This window comes from Plectropomus leopardus, chromosome 3 (genome assembly GCF_008729295.1).
Source record: "Plectropomus leopardus isolate mb chromosome 3, YSFRI_Pleo_2.0, whole genome shotgun sequence".
Classification (NCBI taxonomy): Eukaryota; Metazoa; Chordata; class Actinopteri; order Perciformes; family Serranidae; genus Plectropomus; species Plectropomus leopardus.
The window spans coordinates 31,192,071-31,219,678 of NC_056465.1; the positions used below are offsets into that span (position 1 = coordinate 31,192,071).

Consider the following 27,608-nt stretch of genomic DNA (forward strand, 5'->3'; position numbering starts at 1 on the left):
GTGACATGATCCCCAGAATCGGAATCAGATCAGGGATGTCACCACTTCATGGTCAATGCCACATCAAGTGCTCAGTGTGACTGGGTACATCATCGTCAAATAAGTCGACCTCATCTACAATCTTTCCACTTATCCCCAAGCACCTGCAGAGGTACCCTGTGGTTAGGAATCACTGCCTTTGACCACAAGGACACCTCAGAGGAACTGCTTTCATACTCTGTGATAAAATACTTTGTAATGATCCTTTTTTCTTATTTTGTTTTTGCATCACACTCTCAGATGACGGAGCATTACTGGACTCCACAGAGCAACGTCTCCAATGAGACATCCACCAACAAAACCTTCCAGCGTACTATTTCTGCACAGGTACACACACACACGCAGAAATACTGTTTATCAGCATGATATGACCTCCTCTAGTTTAACACACACACGTGGCGTCACTCATACGTAACTTTATTTTTCTTTCCTGCTCTCAACTCTTCTTATCTTCATTGTTTGTATCAAACTCTGCAGGATACTTTGGCCTACGCCACAGCGCTGTTAAACGAGAAGGAGCAGTCCGGCAGCAGCAACGGCTCAGACGGCAGCCCGGCGAACGAAAACGCCGACCGCAGCCTCCGACAGGTAGCTCTCAGCGCAGCGGGCTTCTTACATGACTCATACTGGGTTCACGCAGCCAAAAAATGAGGAGAATGGAACAAAAATGGAACATCTCACCAGCTTCTGTCAGAAGCTGTGAAGGCAGTTTGTTACCTCCCACGGTCGTTATTAGCGGTGGATTTGAAAGTGCTCCATTCTTCTCTGACTCCTGCTGTGCCTGACAGGATGCCCACACAACACAAGACTGTCAGACTTGTTCTGGCACAGACGTGAATACTCCAGATAATCAGTGTGGTTTATAGAAGTCATAATCCCACTGTCACTGCTGAGCACAAAAATATCCCACCATTTGTTCCTTTTCCTCAAAAAAAACACATTTTTGTAGCTGTTATTAATAATCATTGCAGGGTTCGCACAAGGTCCTTGAAGTACTTGAATTTTGAGGAAAAGAAATCAAGCGACCTGTCTATCAAAGTCCTTGAAATTCAAAAGAACCAAATAATGCTGTTATATTTTGTTCATCAGGTCATTCTAATTAAATTCCTCAGAAATAGAAATCGCTCAGCTTTTAAAAGCTGAGAGGTTAACGACCGCTGCAAGCTCTCCTCCACCTTTAAAACCCCAACAAAACCAGTAGGCCTGTGGTTTGGCATGTCAACACTTAGCAGGACTGGCCGTAATGAGCCGGCTTTTCGCCGTTATGTGTGTCCTCTCTGTTCAGCTGATGTCATAACTCCGCCAGACACTGAAATGGAAACTTAAGCTCCAGCTGGAATCGTTTCCATGCACTACAGGTGTTTTTTTAAGACAAGTTTTCTTTTCTTTCTTTGTAATAAGTTGACAATTCTGATATCTGGCAAGCGAGGGGGGATGTTTCTGTCTCCTCGTGCTCCATGAGCACCCCTGCTTGCAGAGTTCAGTCGTAGTGAGTGTCTGTGTATGTTGATGCTCTCACTTACTTTTAGAGTTTCTCTGGATCTGAACTATTCAAAGCGACAGAAAGTGGTGCATTGTAGTGGTACAAGCACCATATTTCTCATATTTCTCATGCCATTAAAATGTTATGTTGAGGATTTTCTACATTTATGCCTTAAAAGAGTGTGATAAGCAAAAGAGCATTCCCACAGTCATGAAATTCCTGGAAAAGCTATGAAATTTTAAAAAAACAAAAGTGTTTTCCAGGCCTAGAAAATAGTTTGGAATTAATACAATGTTTTAGAAAAGTTTTGAATAGATATTGTTTTGGCTGGACAGCAGTTGACCTTAATTTATCCAGGTATCACGTTCCTTTAGGTTCAGCAGCAGTTTGGCGGCGGGAACATCTAATGAGCGAGTAAAGTTAGCGAGCACTTGCAGTTTGTTTATCCGCAAATCTCTGTGAAGAGAGTGTTAAATAAAGAACGGCTGTAAGGTGATATACACATTTTAAACACTTAAAGTCACTGAAATGAGGTAAAATGTTACGGAGAAAAATCGCTAAAAAAATCTTTGGGAACTCTGGACATCTATCACATCGTTTATATCGTTAAAAAACTTTAGAAAGTGCTTGAACTATTTGAAAATTAATTATTCGCTTTCAGTTGGGTCCTTAAAAAATCTTTTTTTTAATGTCTGTATGAACCCTGTCATTGTCTTTATTTGTGTCTCTCCCAGGGGTCAGAGTCTCCCATGATGCTCGGGGATTCAAAGAGCGATCTAGAGGATGTAGACCCCTAGCTCCTCCAACCAGCAGGATCCCTCCGAAGGAGAGGCGGCACAGCTCCGGGCAGCCAACTGTAAGGGCTGCACTTTGCCTCTGATTGGTCCGGACATTTGGGACTCCACAACAAGCCAATCAGAACACTTATTCTCTCGGTCGCTACGGCAACGAAGGAGCTATGAATAAATCATAAATTACTTCCTTTCAGAGCAGCCAAGGCGATGATGGAGATACATTATCATTAAGGGCAGCAGAGTTGATTACGGTGGGAAGTACAAAAAAGAAAAAAAAAACCTTCCTCAATCACGGATGACTTCAGTTTATCCTTTTATTCATTCATTCACTCAGAATGACAGCAAGGTGGAGGATGGGTTTGGGTTGTGTTTTAACAATTTTCTCCTCATATTTGCCAATGTATCTACATAGACATATTCATATTGTAAAGATTTGTTCCATAGATGTAATTTCCAGTGTAAGATAATATTTTAAAGTCTCCTGTGCTCTTCTCCACAGCCATGCAAATAGCGAGAGGTCACGTTAGCCGCTCTAGAGGAACTTACAGACGCGTGTACAGGAACACCTCCACACAGGAGCACTTGGGAGGGGTGGGGTTAAGTATGCACTTTATAGTCCAGCCCAGTCTATCGTGACGTACAGCAGCACTGCTCAGTTCCTCTAGAGCCTCCTCGCCAGCCTCTTTTTGCTTTTATATTTTCAGTGCCACTTATGCAGACACATGGAAGCCCTGATAGCAAAGCCTATGACTCTAACTTTCGCCCCAGTGATCACAGTCACGGGGACGCAGTACAGGGCAGGTCCCGCGCCTCAGCAAATCCGAAACAAGCAGTGCCATGGTCAGCACTCGCCCTCGACTTCTTCTTCTCCTCGCTGTCAGGCAGCTACGTGCTGGATTTTTATTCTCTTCATCGCTGTGTTTTATTTTCTTTGCCACTTTTCTTTGACTCTGGATGAATTGAATATCGGAGAGGATGTTTAGGGACTCAAGCCTTATGCAAGAAAAGCTGATCCGGAAGTGCACAGATCAGCCGCGGTGGGCCGTCAGTGCCGACTGAGGGGGAGCTCAGGAGCATGTTTTATTTTTAGGTGCCAAGGTTACACACACACACAATGTTAGAACTCGTGGAAAAACATGCAATCGTGTGCCACTCATTCACTCAAACAACAGGTCCTCCTCGCCTCACTGTTACCTCTGCTTTATCAGGTTTGATTTTTTTTTGTTTTTGCTTTGCCTTTTTTTTTGCTTTTGTCTACCTTTGGAAACACACAGAGGAGCTGAACCCAAATGTAGCTCTAGTTTCACACCCGCCCGTGTATCCATTGTCCCTACCAGTCATCGGGAGACTTGAAGTGCCTTAACCTCCCGATTTCTCTCCCCGCGTCCCACCTCCGACACTCACATCTGTGAGGTGGTGCAGCTTCACTTGTCCTCACCGTGACACCAAACCAGTGTCTCCTGTGGTCAGATAGTTTCGCTGTAGGAGTGCAACAGGGCTTCTTCATCCTCCATTAGACCCAAAATAATACAGGGACTCTTTCCTCTGTGTGTTGTGACAAAGGATTGTAGGAATGTAACTGTTGGTTGTTGATTCTGTGTGTATGTGGGAGGGGGAGGGGGTGTAAGTTTTACCCTAATAAAACAGGGTTTAGGTGACAGGACAGGATTGCGGTGCTGGAAAAAAAAAAAATGCTGCTTTCTTTTCACTCTGCGCTCAAGCGGAGACACTTTGTAGATACTGATTTATGCTCGATAGTTTTAAGGAAGCCACACTTTTCACTCAGACGTTCTGAAGACATGAGCCTAAACTAGCTTAGCAGATTAGCTCTCAGCTTTAACAGGTCAATGTTTACAGTGTGAGAACCTATCATGCAAAAACGGTTTTCTGTTAGGAGTTGTCACATGATCAATCCACTGAGGCTCCTCCGCGTCCACAAACACACACACACACCTCCACCCCACCCACTCGGCCCATTTCCCCTCTCTATCTCACTAGATGTGAATGTCACGTCGTGCTCTCCCTGGCACGTCTGCATGTGTGGCAGTAAGTGGTGGTGAAGTTTGTCTTTTCTGTGTGACAGATAAAAAAGAAACAGCCCCCCTGTGTTGTTTGCTGTGTAATTTGGTCTTTAGCTCTCACTGTCACAAACGTACGCCCCTTCTCTGCGGCTGGCTATCTGACGGAGCTGCATGCAGTCTGTGCCAAGTGATACATGGCAACACGAGTCGCATTCAGCCCGAGAGTCTCTCTGTGGTTTGCCCCACTGCTACATCACCACAACTACTTTAAAAAACCCACAACCTTCAAAGCAATCTTTTGTTTTAATCCTTGGATGCAGGGAGGGATGGGGAAGTGCGTGGGTAGGGATTGGCATCTGTACGGGTTTTTACTGTCATTCAATTTTGAAAAGTCACTTCTGCCATCGCAGGATTCTGTAATGCATGTTAAAACTCAGTTTTAATTTGTACATCAGAGTTTGATTAAGGGGAAATTTGATATAAAATAAACTGGAATGCACAACCTTTTGTAAACATTGTTTTTATGTATGTTTACACATTGAATCCTTACAAAATGTTGGTGCACTTTAATTTTCTACTTTTTTATGTTGATTTTTCTTGTCAAAGGAAAGAAATCAACCCCCCCAAAAATATTTTGATATCAAATTTTCACCCTGTGTTCGATGTATTTGGGATGAAAACGTCTTTCTTACATTCATCAGGTGGACAAATCAAATACGGAGAGAAATCATGATGAGTTTATGTCATAGGGGTCTGCGTTAAACAAAAGCAAAACTATATCAAAACATCTGCTTGCAAACTCTCAAACAGCTCCTGCAGTATCATCTTATCAGTCTTATTTATCCAGTCGTATGCTCAGTACTTCACAGCGCCTGCTGACAGTAAACTTAAATGTAAAACGCCAGACTCCATTAACAAAAACAGTTGTTTTACCTTGCTGAACACAGGAGTTGCTGCTCTACTGCTGCCTCAACTAGTTAGTAAGTTTTGCTGTTGTTAAACGTGGATGTTGATTCTTCATTCATCATTCTTAATCTTCACAAATTCAGCATCACACAGGAGTAATTTGTATACAAATGGTCACTGGGGGGGGCAAAGTATTCCTTTAATATTCCTGATTTGATCCTACAGACAATGAATGGACCTTTTTCATTGAAAACATGTCACAGTAGGAAAAGCACAGGTTTTAATACAGTTGTTAATGGCTGATTTTTATTTAGCTGCTACATTTTTGGGACCCTGATGATGTTGTGTGCTGCTCACCGTCTCACGGTCACAGGATGTTTGAAAAGAACAAACCATTGTTATTAATGTCATTTGTAAGACCTGCGTTTTTCCTGCTATGGCAAGTGGAAACAAAAGGGCCTGTTGAATTGAGAATGGATAATCAGGTGAATTCATGTCATGGCCTCATGTCACAGCTTCCGTTCGTCCTAAGAATAATGCATTCACTGATGAAACATGTCCATGAATCATTGTATCACATTTTCCTGCCAATCAAACTTCAGCCCATTCATTAGTACATCGCAGCTGGCAGCGTGGTCGTCTCCACGCTGAAGTCAGTCTGTTCAAATCAGGATTTACGTCCTATGAGTATGCTCGGTATAATGGCATAGTGTTTTCACTTCTTTTTTTTGTTACAGCTGTTCAGTGCTCAGGACAGACAAACGTGTTTTATTCCAGCATAATTTCAGTCATTTTGTTGTGTGTGCACCTACTGTTCCAGACTAAATGTGAAACAAAGTGAACAGAAGATAACTGGCTTATTAATCAAGCTGCTAATCAGACTGATTTCCCACAGAGGTGCTGCTGCCGGGCTCAGAGCTGGAAACTCTCCTCGTAATAACGTCTGTGGTGAGTTGCGTTTTCTCTGAATTTTATTTCAGCTGTGATTTCACTGAACTGCTGACTGCTCTTTTTTTGTGTTCACTTTTCATTGTCCTTTTTCACAAAGACCTTTTGATGTGTCACAGTATGAAAAACACAGATGTAAATAATGCAATTAATTAATTGGCTGAATTCCATTTAGCTGCTTCAGTTTCGGGGTCCGGGACTCTTGAGCTGTTGTTAATGTCTGCTGTGAAAAGGCTGATTAGTTGGATATTCTTTGATTAGAAATTGTGTATTACCTCCACTTGTTTAACCAATTAAAAATTGAGCAAATTGGCTTGATTTCTTTCCAAAAATAAAAAAATGGCAGGATAAAAAGAAACTTGACAAGAAACGGCCCCAAAAATAGCTAGAAATTAGTAAAAAGTTCCAAGAAGTATCCAAAAAAAGAAAGAAAATAACTTTAAAAAGTGCTAAAAAAATGTATTTTTTTCTGACATAATTCTGAATATATAGTTAAGAGAAATGTTTTTATAGACTTTTACTTGTTTTTTGATTATATAATTCCTGTCTGCTAATTTTCAGATAATTTACTCATCACCCTTTACTAATTTTCTGCAGTTTGTGGGACATTTTTAATCAAGTTGCTGTTTTTTTTTTTTTGGTTTTTTTAAGAAATCAAACCAATTTTCTCAGGTTTTACAGGTTTAAATGCTTGATCAAGGCATCCAAATGCAGGCAAGGAAAACTGATAAAGATCCAGGTGTCAACGGGTTAGAAGCTCCTAATTAGGTCATACATATACGTCCATAAAATTATCCTAAGACTTAAAGCTACAGTTCACCCCAACATCAAAAATACACATTCTTCCTCTTTCCTGTATTGCTATTTATGAGTCTAGATTGTTTTGGTGTGATTTGCTGAGTGTTAGAAATATCAGAAATATCATCTCAATATTTTGAGATGTCTGACCTCTCTTTGATATAATGAAACTAAATGCATCTGCTTGTGGTGCTCAAAGCACCAAAAAATGCATTTAAAAAACTATTTTGGATTTTGGGGTGGACTGTCCCTTTAAAATACTATTCATAAATCATTTAGTTAAATGAATTATCTTGGGAAGAGCATAGAGTTAAAAAACAATTAATGATTTATTTGTGAAAGCTCTTTTTTTTGGAATTGTTTTGTAAAAGATACAAAAATATTTGGTTACATTTTACAAACTGTATGGTTTAAAAAATAGCTAACAACACAGTACTACATGAGGAAACATGTACATTTGAGGCCTTAATACAACATTTGAGCACATTTTGACCTCATCCTACAACAGAAACACAAACATTGTTACAGAAGTGCTCACAGTCACTGATAAAAGACAAAGATGACACATCAGAGGAATATCAAAGCTGTTTTCAAGGTGTTGGACATCAAAGTGGTGCGAGACCGGATCAGTGTGGAGCTGTGGCGTGCTGCTCTGGTGGTCTGACGCGACAGCAAACAGCAATGCCAGCTGCCCCCTCGGCTCCTGTGGCACTGCGTATACGGCAACTGTTGCCCTTAGCAACTGGCCCAAAGATAGCAGAGCCCTGAGAGACGATGCTACAGTCTGTCAGAGTCCAGCCGGAGGGACAGGACACTTCGACCTGAGACAGAACAGCCGGAGCAGGTAAGGGTCTAAGGGAAAGTTTGGGATGTGACCATCACAGACATGTTTAAATACTTACCTGATGTTTATCTGCTGATATGTTTTCCAGCAGGTGGCACTCTAGAGACGGCGCATGGCAGCACACGGCATGTGATGTCACCCCGTCTTTAGCAACACAACGCTTACGATCACCGTGATGTGGACGGGAGCCAAATGAGATCTTAGTGGTGGACCAAAATGTGCAGCCTAGAGGGAGACATGACCCAAAACCAAAACACTGTGGGTAGTATGTGCAGATGAACTGTGGTAAACTTCCCTCCATCTAACCAGCGCCTAAATATTCCTCCACTCTTTTGGTGAAACTCTGCCAGATGACGCAAACTGATCCTAAACATGTCATCTGACAGAGTTTTGCTGGCTCTCAGGGCTGTTGCTCAAACTACAGGCTGCACTTTTGAATTTTTGTATTACCCCCCCCCACCTGTGCCAACACCATTGACACAAACACCCCTTTTCCACCCAAATTAGCACATGTAAGTGGGTTTTTTAAACATGGGTAGCTGCTGAAACCAGGCTATAGTTTCCTTTCTCATTGCTAGTAGAGCACACCTGTGTACATGGCTCTGCAGCAGACGAGTATGCCTTTCTGTGTGTGGACCTTTTTTGTGTCAGTTGCGTTCGACACCATGGATAGACAGGAAATCAGGTTGGAAACAGTTGGTAGAAAACAGCATGGAGGCATGTGAAAACTAATTGGTGGTTACTTTTTTATATAGATCTTACTTCTTTAGACTCTCTTTCAAACTTGGTGCAGTGTAATTGGGATGGATCAAGCCCCAAAACGTATGCAAGGCTCTGATTCAAATTTACATAGTGGATGAAAGCCATTGAGCAGCTCTTGTAGGAATAACCAAGTCCCTGCCCCCATGGCTGTATCCAGACTTCCCTATAATACATCCATGGGATGGATGTTTCAGTGCTGCTTGGGTGGAGACGGTATTCTGCGGTGGTGCATCATTGCATCCTGCTGGCCAAGGAGCTAATATTAGCGTTTCCATCAATACCGATCAGAGCCGAAGCTGTTAATACCTGTGACTACTAAAGAATAATCTCACGCGGGTGTGAATGCTGATTGTAACCTATCACATTACATTAAAAAGCCAAATGCTAGCAGTTTTTTGTGCAGTGGGAAGAGGGCTAAAGAGCGTAGAAGCAGATCAAGAGAGAGCCCTGATCCTCTCTGTCTTTCTCGAACTCGGACGGAAATCTGATCAAGCGGTAAAACTAAGCAGTGCTCATCAAACATAAACCAAGATTCTTTTACTGTGTTGCCAGTATCTCACCTCAAATGTTTGTTAGAAATGTGTTTTAGCTTACCATTTAATACCAGATTGTTTTTTGTAGGCAGTACACCATTGTTTCACACATTAATTTGCATTATGTCACCCATCAGCGGGAGCATTTATTGGTCTGGTGTGGCATAGTGCATTCTGGTAGTTGTAGGTTTTTTTTACCTCTTGAGCAAAATCGTCCTTTTCTCAGATTTTTTCTGGTCATGTAGCACCAATTTTAAAAGTAGACATACTAGTTTTATTAAAAGGCCATTTTCCCAGCTGTGAAATTTTTCTTTAAACTAGCTCAAAGAGGCAGACACATTTGAAAAAATGTATTCAATCTTGTGAAGGGCTCATTGCATGTGTGTAATACGGTTTAGACCATATTGCCCACATGCAGTGAGCCTTTCACTAGATGGAATAAGCACCATTACATGTTAAGTATCCAAAAAGCACCAAGTATTGTCCATTAATGACTCAAGCAAGCACTGACCCACTGACCACTGAGGAGTCATCATGAAGTCACTGAATAAGGAACATAATATAAACTAACAAGCCATTCAGGTGTTGTAAGGTTTGACAACTCTGTGCTTTGTACTGCACACAAAGCTGTTATTTATGTTGGCAGGGAGTACATTTTGCCTTTCAGGGTGATTGCCATGGTAACTGGCATAATTGACCAAGGTGTTCTAAATGCAGCCGCATCAAAAGCTCGCACTCGGTTTAAAGGCTAGTTTGTACACAGTTTCAGGGCTTTAGTTGTAAGTTTGGGGTTTTCAACACATCAACAGATCACTGTTCAAAGAACAGGATGATGTTTTTGGAAACAGTATTATCTGCTTTCTTGCTGAGCATTAGATTGATTCCCGTCTCATTTCTCTTCATTCGAACAATAACTCACCCTCCAAATAACTTTTTATATGTTATTAAGGTGCCTTGTCAGAAGTTGAAATTTGTGAAGAAAATGTTTGTTTCTGTTTCTGTTTTCTGTTAGTGGGGTGGGACAGGAGAAAAGGATCTTTTCCATGCACTTCCACTTGGTGATAAATGTTTCACAAATGCGAAGAAATTAGTAGATTTATAAAATTGTTTTTAAAAAGCTTGGGAAAAATGTCAAGGGAAATAAGTTGGAGAAAAACTAAATTTATTTTAATTTTTAAGCACCTTTCTCAGGTCATTTTTAATGTATTTATTTTTTTTTCTTTCCTTTTTTTCAAACTAATTTTCATGTATTTTTCTTGAACTTTTTGCTAATTTCTTGCTAATATTTGGGTCATTGCTTATGTCGTCACTCATTTCCTTCCTTCCATGTATTTGAAACAAATGATGTCTATTTTCTCAAGTTCTAAGGGTTAGAATCATATTTGAGTTGAAAAATTTAAAAACAACCCTTTATTCCAGTTATCATAGCCCTGAAAAAGGGTCTTGCTTTACAATAAGTCCAACATAAAGTTCTGCCCCTACTCTCCCAGCCAATAATGTTCTTATTGTCCCTAAACAAAATTTAAATGTTAAATGCAAGAATGCAAAGTATTGTTGTATCTGTGACTTACCGGTCAGGTGGTGCTGCAGGCCGACACACTCAGCATCTCGTCCAGGTTCAGGACCAGCATGGACCTTACATTGCAGACCGCTTATCACACAGCAACGGGCCACAGCATACACCCCTTTACCCCCTGGAGCGTTAAAAGCAACACACTCTATCTGCCCTCTGTCCTCCTGTAACAGAGTGACAGGTTCATAAACAGCAGACCTTAGATTGAAGTGTTTTTAGTGATGAGAGGAGGTCGGTTTGAACTCACAGTGATGGTTTCTCCCATGTGGACGCCGTCAGGAGAATAGCTCCTGCAGCTCATCATCTCCTCCCCCAGACGACAGCGACTGATGGCCCTGTCAGCTCTCGAAACGCCTGACCTCTCTGACCACGCTGAGCGACACAGAAGCTCCCCATCTGCAAACAGACACACAGTGTGTAATACTTACTGATGCATAGTGTGTGTGTGTGTGTCTGTGTGTGTGTGTGTGTGTGTGTGTGTGTGTGTGTGTGTGTGTGTGTGTGTGTGTGTGTGTGTGTGTGTGTTTTGTGCATCACTAACTTGTGTTGTTTGCAGGAGGCATGGCTGCTACCAGGTTTGGAGTGATGAGACGATGAGTGTCAGACAGAGAGAGGAAGTTGATTGTGTTGCTGATGGAGTGACGCAGCATCGTCTGCAGGACTTGCACCGGCGAAGCCTTTTGATTGGACGACAGGATTACTGCTGCTATACCTAAAGGTACACAAGCCAAAACAAAAACACGTTTACTGCAGCTACACAGATTCTTTTCATTTGTCACGCTTCGTTTTCATTTTAGGTGTTTTTGCATGCATACCAGCTGCATGTGCAGCAGCCTGCGAGGTTCCACTCCGAGAGGTGAAACAGGTGCTGCAGTCACTGCTCGCACTGATGATGTCATCGCCAGGTGCAAACAGATCAACACAGCGTCCAAAGTTGGTGCCACCCGCTCCCTGCGACATGAGCTGGTCCGCTGAGTTAACAGCCCCAACTGTGATGATCTGCACACACAAGAAGTTAAAGGGACAGTTCAACTCATGTAGATATTTATATGAAATCTAGATTGTTTTGATGCGATTTCCAAGAGCGATATCAGCCGTAAAGATGTCTGCCTTCTCTCTGATATGGTACAACTAGTTGGCACTTGGCTTGTGGAGTTCAAAGCACCAAAAAATACATTTAAAAAAACTCAACAGCAATGTCTCTTTCCAGAAATCATGACCCGCTTACTTAAGATAATCCACAGACGTGGTTGTGAGTAGTTTCGTGTAGGAAATATTTTCTTCCTACCTTTCTCCACGGCCAATATCCCAAAACTCGGCAACTCACACCAAAACAATCTCACTTGATAAACAGTGCTACAAGAAGAAAAATACTTTTTTTTAAAAAAATTTGGGGTGAACTGTCCCTCTGAGGTAAGGGTTTTGTGTGAGTGCATCCATCAGTGTTTTGATACCTCCGGCTCTGAAGCAGGTGAGTAGAGGCAGGCGTCGTCTCTGTAGTTCCCTGCAGCAGCGATAACCACAGCTCCATTAGCCACCATGTCCCGACAGGCTGCGTTTAAAGAACGGCTGAAACCACCAACGAAAGGAAGCAAAACAATCACAGCACCCACTGGGTTGGCCAGTAGATTGGCTCGGATATATTCCATACCTGTACGGGACAGGAGAGAGATGATCAGAAAAGATAATGTTCTTAGTGTCAAGGTAGAATAGAAACCAAAGATACTCAACTTGCTTTGCTTGGGGGCCACTTTTGCAAAATGACACGAGGCCAGGGGCCAGTCGCAGCAGCCCCATACATGTTTCTAGGATATTAGGATATTCCTAGGATTTTAGGACATTTGTAGGATTTAAGCAAACCTCTAAGTTTTTAAGATGTTTCTGGGATTTGAGGACATTTGTCGAATATTAGGACATTTCTACAATTTTAGGACATTTCCAACATTTTAGGATGTTTTCAGGCTTTCAGGACATTTTTAGGATTTAAGGACATTTCTAGGGTTTTAGGACATTGGGGACTTACCTTGGATCTTTGTTGGGGAGTGCGGGGATCATCCACTGGCAATTTTCTTAATAAACAAAATCTAATTTGAGGCTGTTTTATGCACTTTGGCACCTTATGTATACTAAAAGTACAAAAAAAACCTCAGTGTGAATCACCTTATTTTATTGTGTATTAGAAAATGGTTGTGGGGCCAGCTGGCACCCAACTGGGGGCCAGATTTGGCCTGCGGGCGGTAAGTTGAGCATCATTGATATAAACCCTGCTGCTGCAGAGGTACTGGCCCTCCCTTTGCTAATGTGTTTGTACATAATGGTTGCATGCAACAGCAGCTTCATTTCCCGCTGCTTTTCATGTAAAATGGCGACTGAAAGGCCTTTAAGTGATCTAGCAGGCTGTAAAAAAAAATACACAAAGAGCTGCTGGCCTAATGAAAGGACGAGCAATGGGTGGCATTGGTCATAACACATTTTCTCCATAGTACAACAGATCTGTGGGAGTCCTACCCGCCAGAGCTCCTGACACGGTCCCTTTCCCCTGACAGTTGAGCACCCGGACCAGGTTAACACTGGCGCCTCGGGCAACACCAGAGTCCATCCCACTCACCACCCCCGCCACGTGCGTGCCGTGACTGTCACACTGACTGGCCTGTAGAGGAGAGAAGGTTTGACACGCAAGTGAAACTGAAAGTTTTGTTATTGAGTTGCAGTGACAAATATGCAAGTAGTTCCTTTGTGTGTGTGTGAAACCTGTCTGTGAACTCTGACTCCGTCCTCCTCAGGGACATTGTTGAAGTCTGTGATGAACACTCGTCCTTCGACCTCTCTGTGAGAACTCTGGACATTGCCATCCATCAGATACACCTCCGCCCTCCCTCCATCATCTGCAGAGGACAGGGGGTGTGTGAATTTAAAACATAATGACTACAGGTGTGTTTGTGTGTGAGAGGCAGACACAGAGGTGGACTCACTGGGTGGCTTGTATGTTCCATTTTCAGAAGTGCCACCACGAGGCTGCAGTAACCTCTGGAGGTTCCAGGGGGCGCTCTGAGCAAAGATGGACGAGTCCTCCTCTATGTAGTGGACCTGAGGGAGCTTCAGCGCCTGGTAGGAACACAATCACATTTTATTGTGGGTTTAAGATAAAAAATAAAAGTCTGCACAGAAAGTAATTTAGGGCCCATCTACTATTATAACCCTGTGGAGTGTTTAATTTTTCAATATTTTATATGAATCACAGTAGACGTAATTAGGATGGATGCAGCAAGGACAGCCTCTGTACATGGGGCATCCACTCTACCAACTGAGCTACTGGGCACCCCATGACCTTCTTTTTTTGAGGCAACCCCCAGAGGTCTATCCTGGGTCCCCTGTTATTCTCCATATCCTAACCCTGTTGCGACATATTACGCGCAGACATAATAAAGACGGTCACTGTTATCAAGATTAGATGCAGCTATAGGTTCTGATGAAGCTTGGTACATCTGACATGTCTTCTATTATATGGATGTCTAAAAAATGTCCAACAGTTCAGTGACTCCCAACTGAAGATCATAACTACCTCATAGATCCTCACATTTTGTTGTTTATGATTATCATTTTATTTGTTGTATGAAGCATTTAACTTCCTATTACAGGTTTGTTTTTTTGTAAAGAATGTTGTGTTTGAAAAAAAGATTAACTCTCCCTCAATGTTGACACCATAATAATTGCATAATTAAAGCATGTTTTCCATTGATATTGAAGTTTTCTTGTTGTTTTGTTAAATACGTTTCATTACATCCACTGTGATTCAGAGCGCTAAAACAATAAATCTTCCAATGAGTTGAATATTTTTAATAGGTCTACCTTGAAAGCTAGCTGTATATTTTATTTTGGGCAAAAGTCAATAAATGCATTAATGCTGATATAAGTGAATAGATTTTTCTCAGTAAGTTAACCCACACTTTACATATTTACCACCTCATGCAGCATGCTGACAGTGAAGCAGTTACCAGGTGAAGGACGTCACCACTCATCTTCACCAGGAAGCCGTGCAGAGCTCCAGAGTACGTCTGCAGGATCTCCAGCAGGTAACCTCTCCTGGCTACTTTGGCTTTCAGTCTTTTGATGGTCCTCTGCACGTGAGAGTCGTGAGTTCCCTGACGCAGTATGACCAGGTACTGACCAGGCATGCGCCACGCTGCCTGGAGCAGAGCACACAGAACATAAAGTACAGGTGCTTCGTCCCAATGCATGGGCAACAGAAATTAGGCATACTAAAAGTTTTCATACTAAAAGTCACTCAATTATATGTAATAGATTGTAAATAATATTTTGTTCTGCGCTCCTCTGTTATCATGATTTTCTTAGTTGATCAGTCAATTTGCAGATTTTCCCGTGGATTATTCAACCCAATACCCTCAATAGTAATGTAAAGCATCAAAGTAACACAGACTATATACATATATAAAATATAAAAATATATTATTCATGATAATGACACGATAAAGACTTGTAACTTGTCAGGTGCTCAGCGTCAGGTATGATAAGAGGCTGTTTGCAGTCTGCAGAGGATGCGCGTCAGTGCCTCTGGCACAATGATTATTATTACCTTGTTGCACTTGAGGAACTCGGCAGCGGGTTCGGCTCCGGTTTCAGGTTGAGTCCCGTTCTCACAGATCAGATCCACATGTATCTCATCGTCCTCGGGGTAGTCCTGCGCGCTCGCGGCCAAAGATGCGCACAGACACAGCGTCCAGCCATACCAGGCTGAGGTGCGACGCATTCTTAAAACCTCTTGGACCGTTTCCAGAAAGATGATCAGGAGAATCCAAAAATCCACTGATGAGAGTTTTTATGTCAGTCTGAGTTCTCCAGATGTTTTGGTGCCTCCGACAGCCGTGCGCACTGTGTGCCTGACTGTCAGTTAACGCCTCCAACCAAAATATTCTGATTTTGGAAACAATTGATTCTTATAATTTAAGGCGGGGACTGCTGACGTCTCCGGGGCTCACGCCACCGCTTTTGTATCGAATGATTGCCCTCCGTTAAAAACACCTCTTACTGTGGAGGAGTCATGTTTCATGCTCCCCCTGAACCACCCTGTAATTATTACATGTCAATCCAAAGCTCGTCCTCTTAGTTCAAGTTCATTTGCTGATGAACAATTAGTGATGCATGCATGTACTTGTTCATGAACTCATGTTGTGTGTTTGTGTGCAGAGAGGCTGACCATGCTGAGCTCATATTTGCCATTCAGTTGTATTATTTTAAATGCACTATATGTCCTTTCTATTTAAACTGTTTGTGCTGCTGCATACCTACAAAACTCCTAAATCTCTATCACACCTCTTGTATCAGTTTCACTCACTTTAAACATTTTTGTGTGGTATTACTTAGCCCATAACAACAGGTACAGAATGTCCTCTGTGGCGCTATACTGGCTTTGCCAGGTGCACACCTGGCAGTGTGTCATTGACTGGAGGCAACAATTTCACTGTAGAGAATAATAGAGGGGTTAATTTTGTGCATCTTGGGAACAGGCTATAAAGAAAAACAACACTGGCATATTATCACCTTTTGCAAACAGCTGCTTAGTTAAACATAGAGCAATTATGGAGCAATTTTATTGTTCATTGGGAGTTGTGTTTCTGTCCACCTGAGGAATAATAATAGACAAACGAGGAGGGTGATGAGAGACCCTACTGACTTGTATTATAGAAACTGTAGGATTCAGCGTTTTCGGACCTGTGTTTTATAGTAGAGATTAAGAGTATAAAGCTGTAGCAGTGATTTTGACCCCCAACTTTAAGGGGATATTTCACCCCTAAATTAAAAATACATTTTTTTCTCTTACCTGTAGTGCTAATTATGTGTATAGGTTGTTTCGTTGTGAGTTGTCGATTGTTTGAGATATTGCCTGTAGAGATGTCAGCCCTCTCTTCAATATACTGGAACTACGTGGCACTAAGCTTGTGGTGCTCAAAGCACAAAATAAATAAATGAATGAATAAATAAATAAATAAAATCTTTGAAAAACTCAACAGCAATGTCTCTTTCCAGAAATCATGACCTGGTTACTCAAGATAATCCACAGACCTTGTTGTTAGCCAACCCGGTCTCACTTTCAACACATCAGATACTGATACTTGGTCAGTGGTCCATTGATGTTAGACAGCGATGCAGAGAGACATACTTTAGGGGTGGTATGGGACGGCTCAGGTGGCAGCATATTTTTATGCTTCAGTTTACTACTGTAGTTTAAATAGCAAGAAAGTCTGCATTAGGTGGACTGAAGTGGAGGTGGATGGGTCAAACAAACTCGGGACTTTCATCCATCTAATGTGAAATCGTCATTCAAGTTGTTTCATAACAACGTAGTGTGCTAGTTTGTGTAGCATATTACGCAAGTAAGGTGTGTTATGTGACGGTACATTATGTTAGTAACAAGCATATTTACCTAAAGCCAAACTATGATATATATATATATTTGGAAACTGGAAACTGTACATTTCCAGTGAAAATTAAAGTTTATTTTGAAAAGTGACAATGTATATCCTATAACGAGCATGAATCAACATGCTGTCCCTGAATGTAGCACACTGTCACAGGAGGGTACCTCACTCATCATATCTGACGTGGCAGGACACTGACCAAACATTTGGAGTTAATCGTATAATGTGTCGCGTGAGCGGTTTCATGTAGGAACTATTTTAATTATACAAAACTACACTCGCCAACCACGTCACTGCACAGAAGGAGGAGTGCATCTACTGCTAGCTCTCCACGGAGGTAGCTAACATTATAGCTCAGTCTTGGAGGACGCCGTTTAAATTTATATCTCTCGCTGTCACGACCACGAGCCTCTCCTCCATAAATAGATGCACGCTTACTTCTGTGTGGTGATAATGTTGGCAGGTGCAGCGCTCACAACATGGTCTGTGGATTACGTTAAGTAATCAGCTCATAATTTCTGGAAAGAGTTGAGTTTCTTAAATGCATTTTTTGGTGCTTTGAGCACCACAAGCGGATTGCCATCAAGTTCCATACCATTAGAGAGAGGGCAGACATCTCTGCAACCGATATCGCCAAAACTCTGCAACTCAAAACAATTTAGACTGATAAATAGTACTACAGGTAAGAGAGAACATATGCATTTTTTAACTGGAGTAAATGCCGCCTTTAAGGTAAAGGTTATGTGTGAATGCCATCAGGGCCTGTATATAAAGTGTAATGTTGCTGAATGTCCCTTTAATCACATTATGGGGCCAAAATGTGACTTAATGGAATTAATGTAGGTCAATGTTGTGTCACTCACTATCTGTCAAGTGTACTACACACACACACACACACACACACACACACACACAATCACAATCCATCTCTTTCATATAGTAAATAGTGCCATCTTCTGGATCTACTATGTAATACATATTCAACTTTATTGATTTTACACTGACACAAAACTGTTCACTATTTCTTTGTAAAAAACAAAATATATTCAAGTGGCACATGACATTGAAAAGCAGAGGGTCTCCTCTCTGTCCTGAGTGCAGCGTGGTGGAGTGCTCTTATTGGAGTCATCTAATGATGGCGTCTCTACTTCAGACCAGGTGCAGTGTAGGACAGCTGTGGCTCTTCAGGGCTTCAGGAAGAAGTCTGCTGCTGCTCGACTTTTGGCCACAGAAACCTGGCAGAGCCTCGGCATGCCTAAAATTAAATCAGAAAGGGTGGGGAGGAGGGGGAGAGACCGAAATAGAAGTCTGGTTCGAGTGTTTTGTCCTCATTTTCTTACTTTTTTTTTAATCTGAAGGAGGGTTCTGCTGAGCGTGCATGTCTTTATCTTACTGCTGAACATTCGGAATATTACAAACACTCACACGCAGGAGCTGCGCAGTACAACCTCGTTTTTCAGCCGCTGGCCAAGATACTAACTGAGGCTCGAGTGCTTTAATCAAGGGAACGTTAATGGTCCTTGGTAAGGAGGGGGCAGCATTACTCATTCTCCACCCTCATGTTTCCAACTAATCTTTTCAGTCAAAACCTTCAAGCCTCCATCTCGTCTTTTTCTTCAATCCCACATTTCTTCTCTTCTGCTCTGCTGCCACTTTATTACATCACCATTAATTTTACCGTTAAGATAATAAAGTTAGAATCTGAAGTGTATTAGTGCAGATCTTTCCCCCCTGCAGACACATTACGCTGCTGCTGTCGCCACATTTGCCCACTAGATGATGGTCGTTTAGCATCCTGACATACAAAGACAGACCACAGGGAATCATTAAGGCCTGAATGAACACCCACTTGTCTGTGAGCCATTAGGGCAGTGTGTGTGTGTGTGTGTGTGTGTGTGTGTGTGTGTGTGTGTGTGTGTGTGTGTGTGTGTGTGTGTGTGTGTGTGTGTGTGTGTGTGTGTGTGTGTGTGGGGGTGTGTGTGAGAGAGAGAGAGACAATACCTTGCTCTGGCTGCAGTGCACCTCACATCCTCTAGTCTTTTTTCCTGAATCTCAGGAGCCAAAATGACCTAACAAACACACACTTTCAATCATCAAATCCATCTATAGCAATCACATGTTATTTCCTGAGTCCCTCTCCCCAACACACACACACACACACACACACACACACACACACACACACACACACACACACACACACACACACACACAGAGTCTACCTTAGGATAGCACTGGCAAAGGCTCCACACAGTCCCAACACACACCATGGTGAAGCCCAAAGCACACATTACAGCGTAGACGTGCGGCTGCTCCTGAATCATGATGAAGCCGCCGACTGCCGCCACACACAGCCCCGCAGCTATCAGCCCGTATCGATACGGTTTCCCCTCGACCATCCCTACAGCCGCAGCTCGCTCATGAAGCTTTTATTCGTGTAAAACCCGAGCACCTGTCGTGAAGCGAGGAAAGGTTTGGTGTTGTTCTGTGTCAGGGCTTGAAGGTGAGGCTGGAGGAGGCACAGTTAGGGTTCCACTCTGCTGGTTATTACAGCCTGCAGACAGCCTGCTCAGGTCAGGTATAAAATTGCAGGTGTGTAGCTGACAGGTGACCTTGCCTCAAGCTGCTGACAGAAAGGAGACTGAGCTTTTCAACAGTATTGAGCTGAGTGTTTATGTTAGCTTGGTTTGGACGGGACTTTAAATAAGTCGACATTTCTCTTCTCTGGCTTTTCAGGGTTTTCCTCAGTGTGTAGGATTTAGGGGGATATTGGTATAAATGTAACATAATGTCGTGAGTATGTCTTTTTTAGTGTATAATTAGCTGAATGTAAGAATTGTTGTGTTTCTGTTTGTATCTACATATGAAGCGCGTGCTCGTTTAGAGGTTGCCATGTTGCACCGCCATGTTTTCACAGTAGCCTGGAACGGACAAATCAAAGATGGCTTTAGACAGGGACATTCGCATTATCACATTGGCCACTGTGGTTAGCAGCCTCTCCCAACTAGAGCGTCAGGAAAGCACAACTTTTTTTCAAACGTGAAGCTTTACTCAGTGTTTTTACCTGGTTAAAACACCTGGTTCAGCTGTTTTGGAGGGGAAGAGATCTCTGCGAATAATTCAGCCCGTTAAAAACCTTTAGAATTTTTGGATCAGAGATAAGTTGAGCACACACTAGCAGGTGCTGGGCTAGCGGTTTATCTTTGATGTGCCGAAAAGCATCAGAGAAACACTGATCTGTAATGTGAGACTGTTTTTTTTCAGTGTTTTTAATGGTTTAAATCACCAGTTCTGTTTGTTTTGGAGAAAAAGGGGCCGCTGCAGATAATTTGGCTCCTGGTAAAAAAACCTCCTTAATTATGTCCACTGAGGGAATTTAAATGGGAGACATTTTAGCTGGTTGCAGTTTGTAGATGTCACTAAATCCCCTCTGAATCTTACACACTGTTCCTTTAAATAAACACTCAATTGTTTCTCAGCGTGCTGCCACCCACAAAGAGCTCAGGAGCTATTAATTCACTTTAGTTTATAGTAACATCACAACATAGAACTAACAGTGGACATTCTGCAAACACAGGATACAAAGCTGTACTGTTAACATTCTGCCGTCACTTGTTAAGGCACTTTGCATATTAGTAAGCTGTCAATGAGCTGTGAATGAGAGAGTGCAGATACAAAGAGGAGCTGTGAGGAAAGTTCTTATCGTGTTTGAAGAAGAGAGCTGTGCAGCAACAGTAGTAGGTCACATAAATTCAAGCAGGCCAATAAAATATCATAATCAGGTGTCTACAGAAGGCTCACACCCAAACTGTCGACATGAACCTCTTAACTTTAACCTCGTAACTTCTTAAAAGTTACATAATCTCAGTCTCAAGAAAGGCCCTTAGTGTAGAGAGCGGAGCAGCTGCAGTGATCATTTTGGTTCCTTTCACAATCAATCACAAAACACACGTTTAGTAGACACAGAGGCCACACTGGGGCTCAGTCTGTACAAATATTAAGTCTTAAACCAGCTGCAGTCTCTTCCTGCTTCTTGGCTTGTGCTTGTGTTTGGGTTCAGGGCGGCTGTCTTAAGGCACGGAAGAGGCCCCTCGTGAGTTCATCCATAGCACCGACTGCTTGTTCAAGGTTCCCGCTGAGAACCAAAGACAAAAAGGCACAAAGACAAAGTAAAGATGTCCGCCAGAGAGAGAGGTTAAAGCTGCTCGCTGAGCTCCTGGCTCTTCATCACTGTGTCGTAGGACGGAGGCGGCTCCATAGTCCAGGGCGGTGGGGTGGATGGGAGGGAGGGTTCAGGATCCGGTGCCCTGCTGACAGAGTCCTCTGACATCTCTCTACGAATTCTGTCCAACCTCCTGAAGAGAGAGAAACAGAGACAATTAGAGTGCTTTCACTGCACCTGAAACATTAGCTTCTTTAATTGTTTACAGTGCACATATTGCTATGGACCCTATTTAAATGATCTATTGGGCACTGTCTAAAATGCATGGCACAGTTGCTGCTGAGATCAATGCAGTAAGAGCAGTGATATCATTTCAGCAAATATCGTGGGACTTTTATTAGCAAAACTAAAAAATCTAGTTATAAACTGACAAAACAGTACAAAACCTTTAGCTTCTGAAATTCACCAACTGCTTCTTGAGCGTAAATCTGCACAGCCTCTCTTAATGGGAAGTCAGACAGCAGCTCTACTCTGCTCTCTGCTATGTTCACATTTTAGTGAATGTAATTATTTTTTCCGCATTAATAATTAATAATATATAAAATTTTTACCCAACTGCAACCCATTAGCAAGTTCCTCTGTGTGTAACAAGCAGATTGTAAATGCACTGTGAACCCGCCTATGTAGGCTCATCTTAATATCTGAATGATACGCCCTTTCTTTACGTAGCAGGAAAATACTCCATCAATGGCATATTCACTTTCTGCTGCCTCATAATAGCAATATGCCAACAATGCACCTGACCACACGCATTTTATGACCTTTATGCCCACTGGTGCAAATACATTTGCTACTGACACCAAACAGGCGCTGGCTGTAAAAAATGACAACTGCGGTGGTCTGAAAGTAGCACTGACAGTTTCCCTACGCTGTGGGCCGTTTTGCTCCGTGTGTAAGGTAGGGCACAAATACTTGTATCAATGCTTACAATCCAGTCAGCTTTCAGTGATTATATATATTTTTAAATGCTTTATCTTTTAGTTCTTACACTTCATCTAACATTTCAACTACATTCAGTAATCACACTTTAACAGCTCAGCTAATTTTATCAGCAACACTTCAACTGACAGCGAAGTCAACAGCCACACTTTGTCTTACACTTAAGCTCCTTTCAGCATTTACACCTATACACACAGTCAAATTCTTTTACTGATTACATCTAACACTTCAACTCTTCAACTTTTATAGCTCAACTACAGTAAACACCAATCGGTAACCACACTATATTTCACTCTTCAACTCCTTTCGACGTCACACGTTGACTTATTGTTCTCTCTTTTCAGTTATTACCTTTTAATAAAAACTTAATCTCTTCTCAGCATTTACATTTTTATTTAAAATTCAAACTGCAAAAACTGAAGTCTGAGTTTGATGAAATATCTTAAATCAAGGTAATATATTCTTGCTTTTTGGGGGCAAATTATATGACTAATGCTGTATTGTCGTTTTGCAGAATTTTTGTGTAGTGTAGCTGTGCAGGTTTTAATATACTCTTCCAAAACATATTGCCTTATTCTAAAAAAACGGCACTAGCATTTGCTAAATTTTTCTTCATATTGAGAAAATAACGCTTAAATCTTGTATCTAGATAAATGTGCTTATTTTTTATTTCGGATGCACTAATTTTCAGATATTTGTGGTTATTTTAGGTGAGACATTTTTTGCCTGTTACAAAAAATCTTGATAAGAGAAATTTTCCTGTTGTGTTGGCAGATAATTTGGGTAATTTTAAGTGATATTTTCCCCATTTTATTGCTTTTTTTCCTTGTTTATTTATAGTTGACATTTTTGCAGTGAACTATTTCAGTTCATTTTCCTCATTTCTTTCATTCTTTCATTATTTAAGACCACCCTCATCCTACAGATCCTTCAGCTATTTCTTAACTAAAAGATTTTCCAGTAATGCGTACAAAGTCGCAGCATTTGCTTAGCACTTCCCTCTGAAAATGCATTCTGTTGTTTGCCCAGTTGTGATGATTTTTTATTGCCTATTGAGAAACAGAGTCTGCCTCTCATATTTACCAGATAGTTCAGGTTTAGAAACACTGATTTCTCTGAGTTTTGTCTGAGTCTGGAAACAGAAAAAGTGTTTATGATGGATGGGGCTTCTGGCGCCTCTTTTCCTCGATGCCGGACAATGAGCAGAGCATGTCTTGTTTAATTCTGCAGGCTATCGTCACCTCAAACAATGCCAGGGGGAGTCTGTTAGCCACATGCATGTGTGTCTGCTGTTTTCTCCATGACCTACTTCTATAATCAGTCCATAATCAGAAAATCTGTTGCAGTCCAATTTCTCAGTGTCACAAGTCCAGTGTTTTCAAGTTCCTAATGTGGTTCACTGCTCATTGCCAAACTGTGCGCTAGAACTAATATGCGGTGATGTGTCCAAGAGATCTGTTCAACAACAAGACCGTTTGTCAGCTCAGCACCCTGGATGGTGTGTTCTGGTATTTGTCTGTATGTGCGTTTATTTATCTTGAACAACACAAGGGAAGCCTGGAAAGTTCTTTGCTTCCAATGTTTAAGAAAGCAGAATTTGTTTATAGAGGAAAAAGGGGGGTTTTCTATGCTTGTTGTCCTCAGTGCCAGGGGTTTCCAACCTTTTTAGCCATGCTACTGGCATTGCAATATCAGGCGATCACTTAATGGGTCAATCCCTTTGGACCAAATGGAAATATGTCAACAACTATTCGATGAACTGCCATGAAATATGGAACACACAGTCATAGTTACCAGAGGATTAATCCGTCATTCTTTGGTGATACCCTGACTTGTTTATTAGCACCACAGTCAGATTGACATCTGTGGTTTTGAGTGAAAAATCTCGTTGAATATTAGATGCATTATTATGACATCAGGTGCCTTCACGCCCTGCTCAGGGTGAAATGTAACAAGCCTATCTTTGGAGAATCCTTAGTCCTTCATAAGGTCATAATTTCATTTTGTGTAACACTTTGGTTTATGACCAAATACTTGCAAGTCTAGATAGTAACATTCCTATCTGCCTCATCTGTACTTAATCACTTGGCTTGTGAGCCCTTAAGGCCAAACACACCAATCTGACATCAAGAACTTGTGGCAACAAAGGCCGACTGTTGTGTCACCTCACATTGCCTATGTCTCGGCCAAAAACTTGCACAGCAGAAGTTAGCCTTTTGGCTGCACTCTGTGCCCAAAAGTCTCTAGTCAAACTAGGGCCATAGACGCTTACCAATAGTCAGGGCCCTTTGACCACACTGAGGGATCCCAACCCCTGGTGGGAAAACACTGCATGCAGGGAAAAATATACCCCGAAATGTGTGCGCCCAGAGCAATGGTGGTCTTTCTACCCCTCTTCTTCTGTCATGCAGGCTTTGTGCATGTTCCTGTTTGTGCATGTCCCTGTAGTCTACCTTTGTATAGCCACAGCCTGCTGTGGGCTGAAACACGTGCCCGTGCACAGGTGCAGGAGGAAGTGTCCTTGTACTGCCACCTGGAGATTCTTAATGGCCATGCAGAGTCCACTGATGTGAGAAGTTTGTTAAGCTCTCACACCCTCTTGACTTTAGCTGTTTGTTTGCTTTCCTCACATTGTTTCTTGTGCTCGCAGCAGAACTGCCAATTTCATTAACAGGCGGGCTCTGCTGTCTCCAGCGGCCATTTAACATGCAACTCAACAAGGGTCGTCTAGTGCCAACAGTGCCGGACACACTGCTTAAACAGGGGCGACAGATGCTTATTCACGGTCCAATGTTGACCGGTGGATTACTTGGTGTGTCAGGACCCTCTCCTGATCCCTCTGACCTCATTGAGGCAGATCTCACATTTTTTTGAGAAAAATGAACCCCAAATCATCTGCAACCAACTGTTCCCAAGCCATACAGGCTTTGTGCATTTGTAGCCTACCTTTGTATAGCCAGTGCCTGCTGTGGACTGAATCGCGTGCCTGTGCGCGGGTGCAGGAGGAAGTGTCCGGGCACTGCCACCTGGAGATTCTTCATGGCCATGCAGAGTCCACTGACCAGCAGGGCCACGCCGCCCAGGCCCAGGAACAGCCCGACCCCAAACAGCGGCGCTGACTGATAAGGCAGGCCCAAGCACAGGACTATGACCCCCCCACCAGTCATCAGCAGCATGCCCAGGCAGAGCAGCATGCCCTGAGGGAGCGGCATCTCCGGAGCCCCCCTGCCTTCAAAGAATTCACTTCTTCCAGCTACAGCTGCAGCTCCACTTCAGCAGCAGCAGCAGCAGCAGCAGCCAGTCTGCAGGAGAGAAGAGATACACGGCATCAAGACTACTACTGGGAATGTGTGTGTGTGTGTGTAATAATAGACAGTGGAAGAAGCAGAAGCAAAAGGAAGCTGACATCAGGGGGAATAACACGGATATATGCAACACGTAAATCATTTATGCGCGCAAGTGTGTGATAAACATCGATCCCCTCTCTACCTGATAGGAAGTGAGCTTCTCAGCAGACGCGCGAGAGACCGAGACCTTAACCATTTCTTTTCTCCTCTTCATCAACTTTCACTCCGGTCATGATATGTGGCAAAAAACTGGCAAAAAACAGCTTCTTGAGTCCCGCTCTCCCGCCGCCGCGCCTCTCTCATTCTGCTCTCCGCTGCCGCTTCGCCTTTTCTCCCCGCACAAGAAGCATATCCGGGTTTGGAGCGACTACGGCACCGAAAATCTGTAGGAGAGGAGTTGATGTCGCATGTTGGAGGGGCACTGTTTGGTTTTCATCTAGCCGCAGCAGCAGCAGATCCTCGTTGTGTGAGGAAGTGTTTTTTTTGTTTTTTTTTTTTATGAGGACGGGTTTCCAGTGACGAGGAATGGAGGGCAGGGCGGGCGCCCGCTCTGAACACTGTCACTGTGCCTCTGTTTGGGCAAGCTGTTTGCAAAAGAGGAGAATTATAGTCGCAGTTATTTATGAGCCTATAAACTGTTTGTTTTTGTGCTGAGGTGGAGCTGTGCTGGGGGTGGAGCAGGGTGATCTTCTCTGGCCTACATTCAGGGGCAGGACTATCAGAGGAAACAATAGCTACTATATTGATTGTGAATAAGATGGAAAGGTTTAATCAGAAATCAGTTACCTTGAGCCTAAATTTAACAGCCGATCTCTCTGTTTCCTCAAACAGATATCTGAAAATATTGGAAATATGGATTGAATCTGCTTTTACCTTGTCTCACTGAAGCCTTTGCTCTTTAATCATTTGAAACTTGGAGCGACATCACTTTTCTTGTGCTGCTCTCAGACGCCCTTCACAAATATTTTAACCTTTGAACTCTCAGCAAAATGGTGCTATTTCTTTTAAAAACATGGGGTGGGATGGCAATCAGAAAATTGGTAAATAATATTTCACAAATTGCAAGAAATGAGTAGATTGTGAAAAGATTTTTTTTAAAGCTATGGAAAAATGTCAAGAGCATATTTAAAACTATGTTACAAAATTGTTATATTTTAAGTTCATTTTTTTAAGTCTTGTTTTCCTTATATTTTGTTGTAACTTTATTTTTCTTTCTTTAAAAAATCAGGTAATTTGCTTTCAAAATGAATGTCTAATTTTGAGGGAATTTCTTCTTTGGTTGCACATTGTCTTTTTAAAGAAATCAATCCAATTTGCTCAGGTTTCAGAGGGTTAAACGATTCAAAACTCCCTTTTTTCAGATTTGAAAATTCTTTTATTACTTCATAAGGCTCTACATGGCTATGCACCAGGCTACATCTCAGAAGTGTTTTTTCTGATTCTGAACCAGGAAAAAGCCCCTCAGATCCTCTGGTTCTTCTCTTTTAGCTCTTCCACAAAGCAGAACAAAAGCGTTTGCTGATGCTGCTTTTAGCCATTAGTGTCCAAACTGCTGCAACAGCCTTTTCAACATCCTTTTTGGCAATTGCTTGTAAAGCACTTTGAAGTGCATTGATTGTTTGGAAGTTAAATAAAGTTTTATTGATCGATTCTGATAATTAAAAGAATTAATCAAAATATTGATAACATCGCCCCCACCCTTACTTGTTTTTTGACAGACCAGTTGTAAGAAGAAAATGTTGGCATCATATGTTTCTGCAAACCACTGATTTGTTACATTTGCACATTTCGTACATATCATACCAGCCTTTCTAAAGTAAAATATATGAGCTGACTCTTTCATCAGGAGAGGGGATAGTGAATGGCATGTCACTCGGCAAGATGCCCGCTGAGCTGCAGACTGCTGCAGATCACTATTTGCGACCAACAAACAACAAAAATGGCCGTCATTTAATGAGCTAG

At 42.2% G+C, this 27,608-nt stretch overlaps 4 protein-coding genes across 4 annotated transcripts in view; 1 reads left to right on the top strand and 3 right to left on the bottom strand.

Moving 5' to 3' along the window:
• usp24 (ubiquitin specific peptidase 24) overlaps window positions 1-4,839 on the top strand; it is a 47,586-nt gene extending 42,747 nt beyond the window's left edge. The window contains 3 exon segments of the mRNA XM_042482937.1: window positions 280-366; window positions 517-627; window positions 2,257-4,839. Coding sequence (XP_042338871.1) covers window positions 280-366; window positions 517-627; window positions 2,257-2,319 — 261 coding nt within the window. The 3' untranslated portion in view covers window positions 2,320-4,839.
• A 2,567-nt stretch (window positions 4,840-7,406) lies between these two features.
• On the bottom strand, window positions 7,407-15,609 carry pcsk9 (proprotein convertase subtilisin/kexin type 9). The gene is made up of 12 exons (XM_042482091.1): window positions 15,296-15,609; window positions 14,697-14,888; window positions 13,674-13,806; window positions 13,453-13,586; window positions 13,210-13,351; window positions 12,156-12,352; window positions 11,517-11,700; window positions 11,243-11,413; window positions 10,949-11,097; window positions 10,700-10,865; window positions 7,892-8,058; window positions 7,407-7,810 (listed from the first exon to the last, which is right to left on the bottom strand). The coding sequence occupies exons 1-12, from the start codon at window positions 15,467-15,469 to the stop codon at window positions 7,616-7,618; spliced, it is 2,004 nt and encodes a 667-aa protein (XP_042338025.1). The 5' UTR covers window positions 15,470-15,609; the 3' UTR covers window positions 7,407-7,615.
• Window positions 15,610-18,225: 2,616 nt separating this feature from the next.
• bsnd (barttin CLCNK type accessory subunit beta) lies at window positions 18,226-19,537 on the bottom strand. The gene is made up of 3 exons (XM_042484103.1): window positions 19,361-19,537; window positions 19,140-19,207; window positions 18,226-18,393 (listed from the first exon to the last, which is right to left on the bottom strand). The coding sequence occupies exons 1-3, from the start codon at window positions 19,535-19,537 to the stop codon at window positions 18,288-18,290; spliced, it is 351 nt and encodes a 116-aa protein (XP_042340037.1). The 3' UTR covers window positions 18,226-18,287.
• A 1,112-nt stretch (window positions 19,538-20,649) lies between these two features.
• si:dkeyp-51f12.3 (uncharacterized protein LOC107988041 homolog) lies at window positions 20,650-26,255 on the bottom strand. The gene is made up of 3 exons (XM_042483752.1): window positions 25,789-26,255; window positions 25,246-25,601; window positions 20,650-21,493 (listed from the first exon to the last, which is right to left on the bottom strand). Exons 2-3 carry the CDS (start codon window positions 25,509-25,511, stop codon window positions 21,334-21,336), a joined length of 426 nt encoding a protein of 141 aa, XP_042339686.1. The 5' UTR covers window positions 25,512-25,601; window positions 25,789-26,255; the 3' UTR covers window positions 20,650-21,333.
• Window positions 26,256-27,608: the final 1,353 nt, after the last annotated feature.

Coding starts and splice junctions, on each gene's coding strand:
- pcsk9 (XM_042482091.1), bottom strand. CDS start 15,469: ATGCGTCGCACCTCAGCCTGGTATGGCTGGACGCTGTGTCTGTGCGCA. Junction 14,889..15,295: donor AGTTCCTCAAGTGCAACAAG/GTAATAATAATC, acceptor GCTCTGCTCCAG/GCAGCGTGGCGCATGCCTGG. Junction 7,811..7,891: donor TATCAGCAGATAAACATCAG/GTAAGTATTTAA, acceptor GTTCTGTCTCAG/GTCGAAGTGTCCTGTCCCTC.
- si:dkeyp-51f12.3 (XM_042483752.1), bottom strand. CDS start 25,511: ATGCCGCTCCCTCAGGGCATGCTGCTCTGCCTGGGCATGCTGCTGATG. Junction 21,494..25,245: donor CAGGCACTGGCTATACAAAG/GTAGGCTACAAA, acceptor CTCTCTCTTCAG/GAGGTTGGACAGAATTCGTA.
- bsnd (XM_042484103.1), bottom strand. CDS start 19,537: ATGGTCGAGGGGAAACCGTATCGATACGGGCTGATAGCTGCGGGGCTG. Junction 19,208..19,360: donor TTTGCCAGTGCTATCCTAAG/GTAGACTCTGTG, acceptor TGTGTTTGTTAG/GTCATTTTGGCTCCTGAGAT. Junction 18,394..19,139: donor TGCACTGCAGCCAGAGCAAG/GTATTGTCTCTC, acceptor ATTTAATTTTAG/GCATGCCGAGGCTCTGCCAG.